The 12,002-nt window shown below is 36.5% G+C and overlaps 1 protein-coding gene across 1 annotated transcript; it reads left to right on the top strand.

Annotated features, from left to right (window-relative positions):
- The first annotated feature begins 6,298 nt into the window (after nucleotides 1–6,298).
- On the top strand, nucleotides 6,299–11,989 carry LOC119630007 (uncharacterized). Its single transcript, XM_062674022.1, has 4 exons — nucleotides 6,299–7,657; nucleotides 8,409–8,604; nucleotides 9,533–9,691; nucleotides 10,110–11,989. The coding sequence occupies exons 1-4, from the start codon at nucleotides 6,371–6,373 to the stop codon at nucleotides 10,349–10,351; spliced, it is 1,884 nt and encodes a 627-aa protein (XP_062530006.1). The 5' UTR covers nucleotides 6,299–6,370; the 3' UTR covers nucleotides 10,352–11,989.
- The last annotated feature ends 13 nt before the right edge of the window (nucleotides 11,990–12,002 follow it).

The following is a 12,002-nucleotide window of genomic DNA, read 5'->3' as shown; positions in this document are numbered from 1 at the left end:
CTTGACAGTCTTACATACCCCGCGTGCCCCCTCGGAGGAGGCCCCCTGGTAAGAGGTTCGACACCCACCCATAAAAAAAGTATCGGACGATTGTGAACGATTATTTATTACTGCAAGTCTTATATGTTAAAACGGTTCGTCGTGCACTAAGAGATCTTGCATATTACGAGTAATGCCGAATATTATTAGACACCTAGGACACCTAGTAAAGAATACACTTTTCAATCCACGTTACATCTCGGTCCTTAACCTAACCTGAACGGTAGCTTTCAAGTTCATTTGTAACCGCCTAGGTCGTATCTTCGGCGGGATATGCTCTGCGTCAACCCTGTCCCGTCGTCCGAATGGCCCGACTGGGGTCCGGCCCGGTGCGAGATAGGGCGCCGGCTGTGAGCGGCAGGAGTTTTTGGTGAGGTATCCGGATCCGAGCAGATATGTGGGATCCGGTGATTTTCTCCTGTACAAAAGGTCTCATCTTAAGTAATTGTGGAAATGTATCTAGACACCAACTTTTTTTTTTCCTTACCTAAGCTGATAGTCTTGAGAGGCTATTTCAGCGTAATTTTAACCAGTAGGTGAGCTCACGGGGCTCAAACCTGACGACGTTGCTAACACGAATCGCTTCCCAGAATCTACCACCGGATCGGAAACGCGACCCACTGAAAAGATCCGGCGAGAAACTCACTGGGGTGTCTGTGGGTTAATTTACTCGTCGAGCCCTTCGTCGCAAGCGATGGGTTCGACGAGAACGATGACCGGGCACACCACCACATTACGTATTTCTAATGAAAAAGAATAATGCATCCCGATTTATTTTATTTGGATGACAGGAAGCCGCGTATCCGTACAATGTGGGGCAATTTTATTTTCCAGGAAGACAATAATATCATCTGCTTACATAATGTATTAGCTAATTTGTAGTTGATAAAAAACCACTTATTAATAGATGTAAATCAACTTGAAATGTCTAAGTCTGTTGTTTTTCTCTTTTTTACAATAATATTTACGGCCAATCGATTTTATTTCACAACATAACAGAACTATTTCAATTTTTATTTGCACATAAAATAAGATATTTCTAGATAAGGATATAATAAAATTGAGTCATCTATTTTCAGCGGAAGAATAGATTCATCGTATCGCAAATATGTTTATACTTCATCAGTATTAAAAGAGCAAACTATTTAGAAGCCGATTCTTCAAAACATTTTACAATAAATCCATGGTCATTATGTTATTGAGAATATTTACACACAGAGTTATCGTGTATGATACACGGTGCGTCAATGAATTCCAATTCTGGATACTCTTTGTTAGCACATACCAACATAACTGTATATAAACTAAATGCAATGCCGTGAAGGCATCAATATCAAAACGCACGAAACACCGGAAGGATACGACGAAAATCAAAGATTTAACAAATATAAGAGAACCAGAAGTGAATAAAATACAAAATGGCAATAACTGCACATATAATTATTTTTGCTTTAATCGTGGCCAGTGCAAAAGCTTCTCCAACTTCAAAAGCAGACAAAACGGAAACAACAACTGTATCAATCTCTGACGAAGGTCCTGCTGTATTCGGAGTGATCGAAATAATTGACGAAATCCCGCAAGTTGTTTTGTATGTCGAATCTCCAACAACAACCGAAGCACCCCACAAGGTGGTTAAAAGATCAGCGATTGGTGAAGAACGCATTAGCAATGATCTACTTGCTGACTTCGGCTCTTTAAATTACGATGGCATATCAGGCTTGGACGGACGCAGAATCAAAATCCTGCCTACATGGATTGGATAATAACAATCTGTGTTGAATCAAGATAAAAGTGAAATCAAACCTATTTATAGAAGTTACAAGCGTACATTTCATGAGTATGTCTCTAAATATTCCAAGCTGTTTAAAAAAGTCTGTACATTGGCCAAGTCATTGCACTTAGGCAATCTTATAAAAAATGCACCTGACAAAATTAAAATGACTTGGAATATCATTAATAGGGAGACTGGGAATGTCAGAAACAGCAATGCTGAATTAACTTTAAAAATCAATAATCGAATAATAACTTCTCATCAAGAAGTGGCCAGTGCCTTTGAGCACTACTTTGCTGATATCCCAGCTTCTACCACAAAATCTTTAATTTCATCTCCTACCGTCGCCGAATCATTACTGCAAAATCATGTTGATAAATGCAGTGTTAACTTTAAGTTCACAAATATTGATATAAAGGACATAATTGATACTTTCAAGCTCATTAATATTAAGAAAACTGGTGATTTATGGGGAATTTCAATTAATGTTATAAAATCCATTATTGATATAATTGCACCTTACCTTGCTACAATATTTAATGACTGTATTGATGGTGGTGTGTTTCCTGATCTAATGAAATATAGTAAAATAATACCTTTATTTAAATCTGGTAGTACTTTTGACCCCTCTAACTTTAGGCCCATTTCAGTACTACCTACATTGAGTAAAATTTTTGAAAAAATTATTCTGGAACAACTTTTGAACCACTTCAATTCCAATAACCTGCTTCATAACAAACAATATGGATTCACTAGAGGTCGGTCAACTATTGATGCAGGTGTAGATCTCATTAAAAATATTTTTCAGGCTTGGGAAGAGTCGCATAATGCCCTTGGGGTTTTCTGCGACTTATCTAAAGCTTTTGATTGTGTTGAGCATAATACATTGTTGAGGAAATTACACCATTATGGTATTAGGGGCGTTTCATTAGAACTTATTAAATCTTATTTATCCGGAAGAATCCAAAAAGTAGACGTTAAAGGAACCAGATCTTCCGGTGTCTTACTTAATATGGGTGTTCCTCAGGGTTCCATATTGGGTCCCTTCCTATTTCTTGTATATATCAATGATTTACCTAAGTTTATTGAAACCCGTCACGAGGTCGTATTATTCGCTGATGATACATCATTATTGTTTAAAATTAAACGACATTTGGAAGATTATGACGATGTGAATGATGCTATCTCGCGCGTGGTACATTGGTTTAGTGTTAATAATCTGTTATTAAATAACAAAAAAACAAAATGTATAAAATTTACCACACCTAATGTTAAACAAGTTGACACTAATATTACTGTAAGTGGAGAGACACTGGAGCTTGTGGATTCGACAGTTTTTCTTGGTATAACAGTTGATTCCAAGCTGCAGTGGGGTCCTCACATATGCAAGTTAGCGAGTAGGCTTAGTTCTGCAGCGTTTGCGGTAAAAAAAATACGAATGTATATTAATGAAGATACGGCACGCCTGGTTTATTTTAGTTATTTTCATAGTGTTATGTCCTATGGCATTTTGCTATGGGGCAATGCTGCCGATGTCGAAACGATTTTCATCCTGCAGAAGAGGGCTATTCGTGCTATTTATAATATGCACCCGAGGGAATCCTTGAGGGACAAGTTTAAGGAAATCAAAATTCTAACTTTAGCGTCCCAATACATTTTTGAAAATTTATTGTACGTGCGTAAAAACATTGAAGAATTCCCCAGAGTCTGCGATTTGCACAATGTGAACACTAGGAACAAACATAGGCTTGCGTTGCCGGCGGCTCGAATTAAGAAAATAAGCAACTCTTTTAGGGGGCTGGGTGTACAGCTTTTCAACAAGATCCCACTAAACGTTCAACTACTACCTGTTCATAGATTTAAGAAAACTGTTAAGGAACGTTTGTGCAACAAGGCATATTATAAAGTTAAGGATTATTTACTAGATGGCACTACGTGGGAATGAGGCGCTCGCTCCTGGCCTTTTCATTTTTCATTATTATTATTATTATTATTATTTTTAATTGTATTTTTTTGACTTGTTTTTTCTTTTATTGTGAATATTTCTATTTATTTAAAAAAAAAAAAATATTTGAGAAAAAACAAAAAAAAAAAAAGCCCGCTGAGTTTGTTTCGCCGGTTCTTCTCAGGACTGTGGCTTTTTTTGGAACCGGTGGTAGAGTTAACATTGTTATTTGTATTTTGACATTCAACAAGTGTGTCATACTGACATCTAAGTTGAAATAAATGATTTTGAATTTGAATTTGAATTGAATTCGTCCATAATCTGATCGTTTGGGGCGTAAGTTATTCTGTTGTCGATGGCAATTAAGAATTAGAATATTTTATAATTAAGCTAATATTTAATGACTGTCCTATACGATTGTTACCAAAAATATGTAATTTAATTATGTGTTCAATAAATAACTTTGAAGTCTGAATTTTGTCTTATGTATATTATTCAATATTCATATAAGTATATATTCATATAAGTTTCTAAGTCAAATCTATAAAAGCTGAAATGGTTTGGTAATTATTTGTTTTTTTTTTGCTGTGGGCAACAAGTATCGGCTCATCTGATGTTACAAAATTACTAGAGCCTCCCCAGAGAGTGACTCACCACTTTTAGGTACGTGAGTGCAATCCACAGAGTAATTCTTTCTGTCTTGAAACTGCTATGTTTTTGATGAGAGACATGCAAGGACTGTACAAGCAGATATCCTTTAAATGGCACATATATGCCAATACTTTTATTTAAAATAAACTACAATGTTCACATTTTTAATGCACAATTGAATTGAAGTGAGTGCTCCAAGTGTGCCTCCACTAAAAATCCGAAAAATTATTTGTTTTAAATTTAACCGGAGTCACAAGAAACCCTTTGTTAGGAAATAGAAAAAATAACTAATTTGGTTGTGCGTTGTTGTTGGCTTAGCATAGCCTTCCTGGGAGTATCGCGAAATGCGACTTAGGGATTCGCGAAAGAATGGGAAGCAGTGTTCTCTGACAATAATATTAGATTACTGCGATCGTCGACCGGCATTAACTGATTGTTTATACATATAAGTAAAATATCCCCTGGTAATCTCGCACGAGCAGTTATCACCATCCTATTTTCGCCGCGAAGATGTCTCTCTTTTATATCGTTCCCTGACTACTGAGGATCGCGACCACATGTGACGTTCTTCCACTGTGTTCGATAATGGGTGGCATGGACCGCATGGTATAGACTATCACCAACTGCTTCTCTAACTAGATCTAACCATCTGGCGGGGAAGTCAAGCGTTCCTAATTGAAGGGTGGGACGCTCGACACTACGATGTCATGGCTCATGGTGAATAACAGCAGAATTGTCGTTGTGATTAGAGAATGAGAGTTGTGGATTGTGTGGTGATAGAGTTGTTAGATAGAGTTAGACGGGCAGAGGTCTGAGCTCTAAACAACAAGTAGGCCGCGAGCGAGTTTATGCAATAAAAAGCATAATTGAAATAAAACTCGATTTATTCTGTTTTTATGTGTATTTTTTTTTAAAACAAACAGTTAAATGAACTACAGAATAATATTCTGAGGCAGCTGATTAACACATTTAAAAGCCATTAAACGATTAGGCTTTAAAAGTTTTCTACGTTGCTCTTCTTGTCTTCCTTTAAAAGTGAGCTGCTGGAGAGACTTCACATATTTTCTATTTTATCAGTAGTTCATTGTTGCGTCCAGTCAGCGATACATACAAAACAAAAACTTAAGTGATGCAGTAAAACTGAATTGTCAATTTCTAAGTTTGTAACTAAAGAAATAGGGTTCATTTTAAAATTTCTGTTATCTATCAAAGTTATTTGAAACAGAAATGGATAATATACTAAATAACTTAAGTTCATCACGAAATTGATAGGGATTAGAATCGATATAATCGTTGCTTTTTCGGATATAATTAGATGATATCTTCAAAGTTTCTGGATTCAATACAAGCCCGTCTAACACCTTTGAAAGGTTATTGGTAAGCAAAAATATTAAGATGATGGTAAATACAACATTAGCCATTATTTTTAATAAATTCAAGTACTAAATGGTTATAACCGTTTGAGACCATGAAATATATAGTAAAACCTTGTGTATCGTTTTTATCAAGATGTGATAATTTCAAAAGAACGTATTATGCGGTGTTCACGGGTGCGAATTAAAAAAACAAACACATACTACATTTTTATTTAACACAATAACATTAAAATGTGATTTCCTAACCTCGACCAGAATTGTTTATTACAAAAACAAGATTCAATCAGAATACGAGGAAGCGATTTAATTTCGACAGCATTCACTTCGATAAAAAAAAAATCTTTTCGTAACAAAAGGAGTGTCCTGTCAACTTGTCTAATATTTTGATCAACAAACATTTGTAACGTAAATATTTCTTTAACTTCTGCTTTACTGAACTATCTGTATAAACGACCGAAAAAGTAAACACAACGAATGTTTAAGTAACGATTTTTCTGTTGGTTTAAGTAAAATTGTTTTCTGATCCTATGGGCGAAGCGAACGGTCGTCTGATTTATTGAAAATTTGTTGCGGAAAAGAAATTTTAACATGTTGAAGATTTGTATTAAAGTTTTCTTGTTGTTATTGGGTATTGGAATTTCAAACTCTTACAATATATCAATTGACACGGAAAATAGTTCTTGTATGAGTGTACTCAAAAATAATGTATTTCATACAATATTTTTTATTGCCGACAATGATACAGACGAAAAACTGACCGATTGCTTTCTTAAGAAAATTCATCTAAGCCAATCCATATTATTGCTACGTGGTTTTGAAGAAAAGCCTCCAAATAAACAAAGAACTACAAATCAACCGAATTTTGTAATGCTAACGAAAGGCTTAAATCAAGACTACCTCAATGATTCTTCATTAAAACTGTTTTTTAGATCTCACTGGAACTTCGTATTCATTGTGGTAATATCGAATGAAACAAGTACGACATGTGTAGATGGAAAACTTGCAGATGATGGGCTTCTGCGCATACAAAAATTTTTCAACGACCTTTGGCATACATACACCATGATAAATGTCATAATGACATTCCCTGTTTCTTGCCCCAACACATACGTAATTTATGATGGAAAACAGAAAACCAACGCAAGTTTATATGACAGAACCATCAAACTTGTTCAACCGAGAAGCTTTAATGAACTGTTTCAATACATTAGCGATAGTGGAAAAGAATTATCGGAAGGGTATCCCCTTAGAGCTGGGATGTTTAACAGATTTCCAACTTCTATCACTAAATGTGATAAAATTCACTATTACGTGCCATACGATAAAGATATTGCCGATGGTTTTTGTGGTTCCGATGGATTGATAATGCAGGATACATTGAAATATTTTAAATTTAATACTATATTTTCCAGGGATAAGAATTGCGATAGATACGGTTATATGAATAGAGTTAAGGGTACAGTAACAGGGAGTCTCGGTTGCATAATCAATGGCGAAATAAATATTTCTTTTAATTCAAGGTTCATGGTACCCTATACAGATGATCGGTTTAATTATATATATTTTATATCGTACGATTCTCTCTGTGCAGTCTTATCGATTCCAGAGGCACACCCTCTTTGGTATTATCCGCTTAACGATTTGGAACTAAAGTCGTGGCTGTTAATATTAGCAATTATTTTCACTGCAGCTGTTGTGACTAAAATTTTACAATCATCTAAGAAGGATCTTAAAGAGAAAAATAGTTTCAAAATTTTATTTTACGACTACTTCGCTTGCATGCTACTCGGCTTTTCGTTGAGCCGTAAATCAAACCACTGCATTCTACGGGGAGGCTGCCTTTGTGCTTCAATTGTCTTTTTGGCGATTTATCAAGTAAGTTATACTTACCTACATCTAGTTTTAATGTATCAGGACTATTTTTAACTGCTTAGACGCGTGAACCAGCTCACGGCCATTGTTACCGGACTTCATATATATCACCGCGTGATTGCAGCCAACCCTTCTTGAGATATTTGGTCTAAGTCTCAATAGAAAATGTAAATGTCTCTCGCACCCTTTAATCCGAAACGCATTGCTGCTTCGTGGCAGGAACCGGCAGGGTGGTGGTTTCTAGGCAGCGGCTTGGCTCTGCCTCTGGCATTGCTGACGTCCATGAGCGACAGTAACCACTGACCATCAGGTGGGCCGTATGCTCGTCTGCCTACACGGGCAATAAAATAAAATCTACCCGTGCGTTATCACCAGACACCTTACCATCAGTAAAGAAAGACATATTAACTGTTTAAGTATGTGAAGAAAACATGCACTTATGTTAAATAACTACATAGTATAAAAAAAAGTCGCTTTCTCTGCCCCTATATCCCAACGTATCTTTAAAACTACGCAACGGATTTTGATGCATTTTATTTAATAGATAGAGTGATTGAAGAGGAAGGTTTATATGTATAATAACATCCATTAAATAGTGGAGAAATCAATAATAAATTACAGTTTCCGAAGCGAAGCGAGGGCGCGGCGGGTCGCTAGTATCTAATAAGTCAAATATCTGTGAACTAAACTTGCTAGGACACTTGTTTCGTGGAGGAACCTCAATGTGATTTCTGACATTTATTCAATATTTAAGGGGCATATCAACTTTAGATTCACTACGCTCACCAGATACCCAAAAATAAAAACTCTTCAGGAGTTATATGCCTCGAACAACGTTCTGTATACTTCAGCGTCAGTCAGAGATCTCTTAAGGCCACTAGAAAATCCGAACAACACTATGCAAGCAGCGTTTTTGAAGAAAACGAAACTTCATCTGCCGACAGATATTGGTAGGTTGATTCAAGCTATGTATCGTAGTAAGCTTATGTTTTGTAAATGTATAAGTTTATGGAACTAAATGTATTCATCTGAAAATACTGCTCCTAATAGTTGATACTTCGTCAAATAAATACTAGTACTAGTATTTTATAACTTAAGTTCGATCTCAGTGTGCTTAGTGCGAGTTTTTTACGTTACCGATAGCGTAAAATTTAACTCTTATTTGCATCGACTTATTTGTATGCAGTTGGAACAGCGCCCCTAGCGGCAAACGTAGGCATACGTTCCAATGATATCGGGAGCGCTAAAAAACTCGCACTAAGCAGACAGATTCTCCACTTCGATAAAGCGGCACGACACGAGAACCCTCTCATCGTGGCCGCCAGTAACTACATTCCCGATCCTGCGGACAGAATGGAAAGCAGTCGACGTCGCCCAAAACACGTCATCTCGGATCCTCCCGATCCACTAACGGTGCTTCTAGGTACTTCAAGCACCGATCACCGTTCTCGTCGAACCCGTCGCTTGCGACGAAGGGCTCGACGAGTAAATTAACCCTCAGACACAGCCCACTGAGTTTCTCGCCGGATCTTCTCAGTGGGTCGCGTTTCCGATCCGGTGGTAGATTCTGCGAAGCACGGCTCTTGCTAGAGTTCGTGTTAGCATCGTCGTCAGGTTTGAGCCCCGTGAGCTCACCTCACCTACTAGTTACGGTTACGCTGGAATAGCCTCTCTAGGCTACCAACTTAGGTAGAAAAAAAAAAAAGATTCTGAAAGTCAAATTTCATACACTGTCTTTACAAACTGAAAGTTTTTTTCCACCAATTTAGTCTAGTCTTAGTGTTATTTGAGAGTGATCTAGGGTCTGAAAATTCAGTCTTATAGCAATAGGTTCAAAGGACACCTTTTTATTTCGAAATATTTTTTCTTTTCAAAAAGGTGTAATACTAAAAATTAAGGATAGCGTGACGCTGGGCCGTAAAACTGACGTGATCACTGAAATATCACTGAAATATTTGTCCGACAATGGAACGCCGTTGGTATACCAGGTTGATCAATGTTTCGATTCATATTATTTATCATATATCTCGAGATTCGGTGAGTATCGTTTTTATTTCATTTTACCTTAAATACGTCAATATGTAAATTTTAAAAAACTATCACTGACCTCTTTCAGGCGGGCCAGTGAGTTAATACCTGTTAATACAAATTCCTCTCCATGGCCTAAGATTGCATTCACTTTCTTAACTATTATAGCTATTCAGAGTACCAAAACAACTGCTTTTGAAGTTTGATTGTAAATCTTCCTTTGTTGAAATTATATGCTAAACTTGGAATAATAGAAAAACTCTCAAGAATTTAACATTATTTGTCAAGGTCAACAATGGTTTATTTTCCTCTTTTTTTTTGTAAAATCAGCTTTAGTGTTTACAAAGACTAGTATACGACCTCATTTAAGGCAATATCGTTATCCCCGCCCTGCAATTCTAATAACACCTCGAAGTTTTGTACACAGGATTTCCTTTCACGAAACAACTGCGAATATTTATGCAGCGATTGCTGGAAGCGGGCCTGCCAAACGCGTATTATCGTTGGACAACACAAGCGTTAGGTCGTCCGCAGAAATGGACTGACCAAAAGGTCGAACCTCGAACTTTCTCGAAGATAACAATGCAAGATCAACGCATACCATTCTGTTTGTTGCTCTTTGGATACATTGTGGCTACGATTACGTTCGCTTTCGAGAAATTCCGGTGAATTAGATAAATTTAAGTGTAAAACATTTGTCGTCCGAGTATTGGTTACATAGACTAGAGCACTTGATAGACAGCACTTGGTAGGGTAGTAGTTCGAATACTGAAATTCAGTAGTACTTCTTAAATTCTACGATTTTCGCACAAAAGCTGCCAAGGCAGAAAATTTACTTAGTAGCATTTAGATATAGTATGTTTGTTGCGTCAATAAAAACGTTTAATTCACGTTTAATTATCTCGGATAATTTACTGGTGGTAGGACCTCTTGTGAGTCCGCACATGTAGGTACCCCACCACCCCGCCTATTTCTGCCATGAAGCAGTAATGCGTTTCGGTTTGAAGGGTGGGGCAGCCGTTGTAACTGTACTTGAGACCTAAGAACTTATATCTCAAGGTGGGTGGCGCATTTACGTTGTAGATGTCTATGGGCTCCAGTAACCACTCAACACCAGGTGGGCTGTGAGCTCGTCCACCCATCTAAGCAATAAAAAAAATTAATAACAATAATAATACCCCTAAATCAAGTCTTATAATAAAATATAAAATGATGTTTTTCAAGCGATAGAAGTATTACGATAATTTTAAAAATAATAAATCTATAAAAATTATTTAATGCAATATTCATGATCGGAAATTCAGTTTCCAAGGTTCGGTTTCTTAATTTAATTTAGATTTAAAATTTTAAGATTTTACGCAAACATTTTTATGTTAGGTATAGTAAGCGGCACGTAAGTTGGCAAGGTTTTGGTGTAGTGGGGGTAATGTCGCGCATAGTGCACATTGCAACAAAAAATGGTCACTTTTATTGCCCGCATTTAATTTAATTTAATTTTTTATTTGCCATAATTTATTTTTAAGCCTGTGTGTTTTGAAGAAAGTTAATGAAAAGCGAGGAATTCGTGAAGTGTATTAGGTGTTATAAATAAAATACAATTAAAAGTTAAGTAGTTTATTTTAAAAAATATACTTAATATTAAAAATTATGTGTCGCCGTCGTCACTATCATTTTCTAATAGTGCTACCCCTTGGATTAAATTTATGGTAGGACCTGAGCTGGTGGAAGGAGTTGGCTCCTCATCGTCGATATAACGACGAGTCGCTGTCGTCACTGGCGTATATAATAAAACGCTCAGTGACTGAATCGACTATATGGTCATTGGTATTTGGTCCTGGCATTGCAAACAAATTTAAAAGAATAATACTTGTAACAAAAACTAAATTTAAAACAATAATAACAAGTCGTAACAAAAACTGAATATAAACAAAGGGTTCCTACAATTTAGTAGGCGCATGTGTAATCAGGAGCGAACGGAACGTGGACGCGGTGCGGGAGGGGAGGATCGACTGACTCACCAATCGCGCGCTCGGAACGGTGCTACGTCTTTCCCCGCGTCCCGCTTGACAACCAAAGAGACCTAAAAAACGACTTCTGCGCATCTAACGACTCTTGCCAAGTTACGTGCCGGGGACTATACATATATTTTTTCTCATATATTTCAATGTACATAAAAGTAATATACAAGATTACAATAATGAAAAGTTTAATGGATCAACTTTTTTTTTCTATTCATTGTATGTAATGTTATATTGAAACACAATTTAATTTATTAAACATTAAATTAATTTATTATAATCACGAGAATACGTAGTTTTGA

The sequence above is a fragment of the Bombyx mori genome, chromosome 19, assembly GCF_030269925.1.
Source record: "Bombyx mori chromosome 19, ASM3026992v2".
Classification (NCBI taxonomy): Eukaryota; Metazoa; Arthropoda; class Insecta; order Lepidoptera; family Bombycidae; genus Bombyx; species Bombyx mori.
Note: the sequence above shows the minus strand (reverse complement) of the source record. Positions and strands in the feature narration are given on the sequence as shown.

Coding starts and splice junctions, on each gene's coding strand:
- LOC119630007 (XM_062674022.1), top strand. CDS start 6,371: ATGTTGAAGATTTGTATTAAAGTTTTCTTGTTGTTATTGGGTATTGGA. Junction 7,658..8,408: donor TCTTTTTGGCGATTTATCAA/GTAAGTTATACT, acceptor TCAATATTTAAG/GGGCATATCAACTTTAGATT. Junction 9,692..10,109: donor ATCATATATCTCGAGATTCG/GTGAGTATCGTT, acceptor TTTTGTACACAG/GATTTCCTTTCACGAAACAA.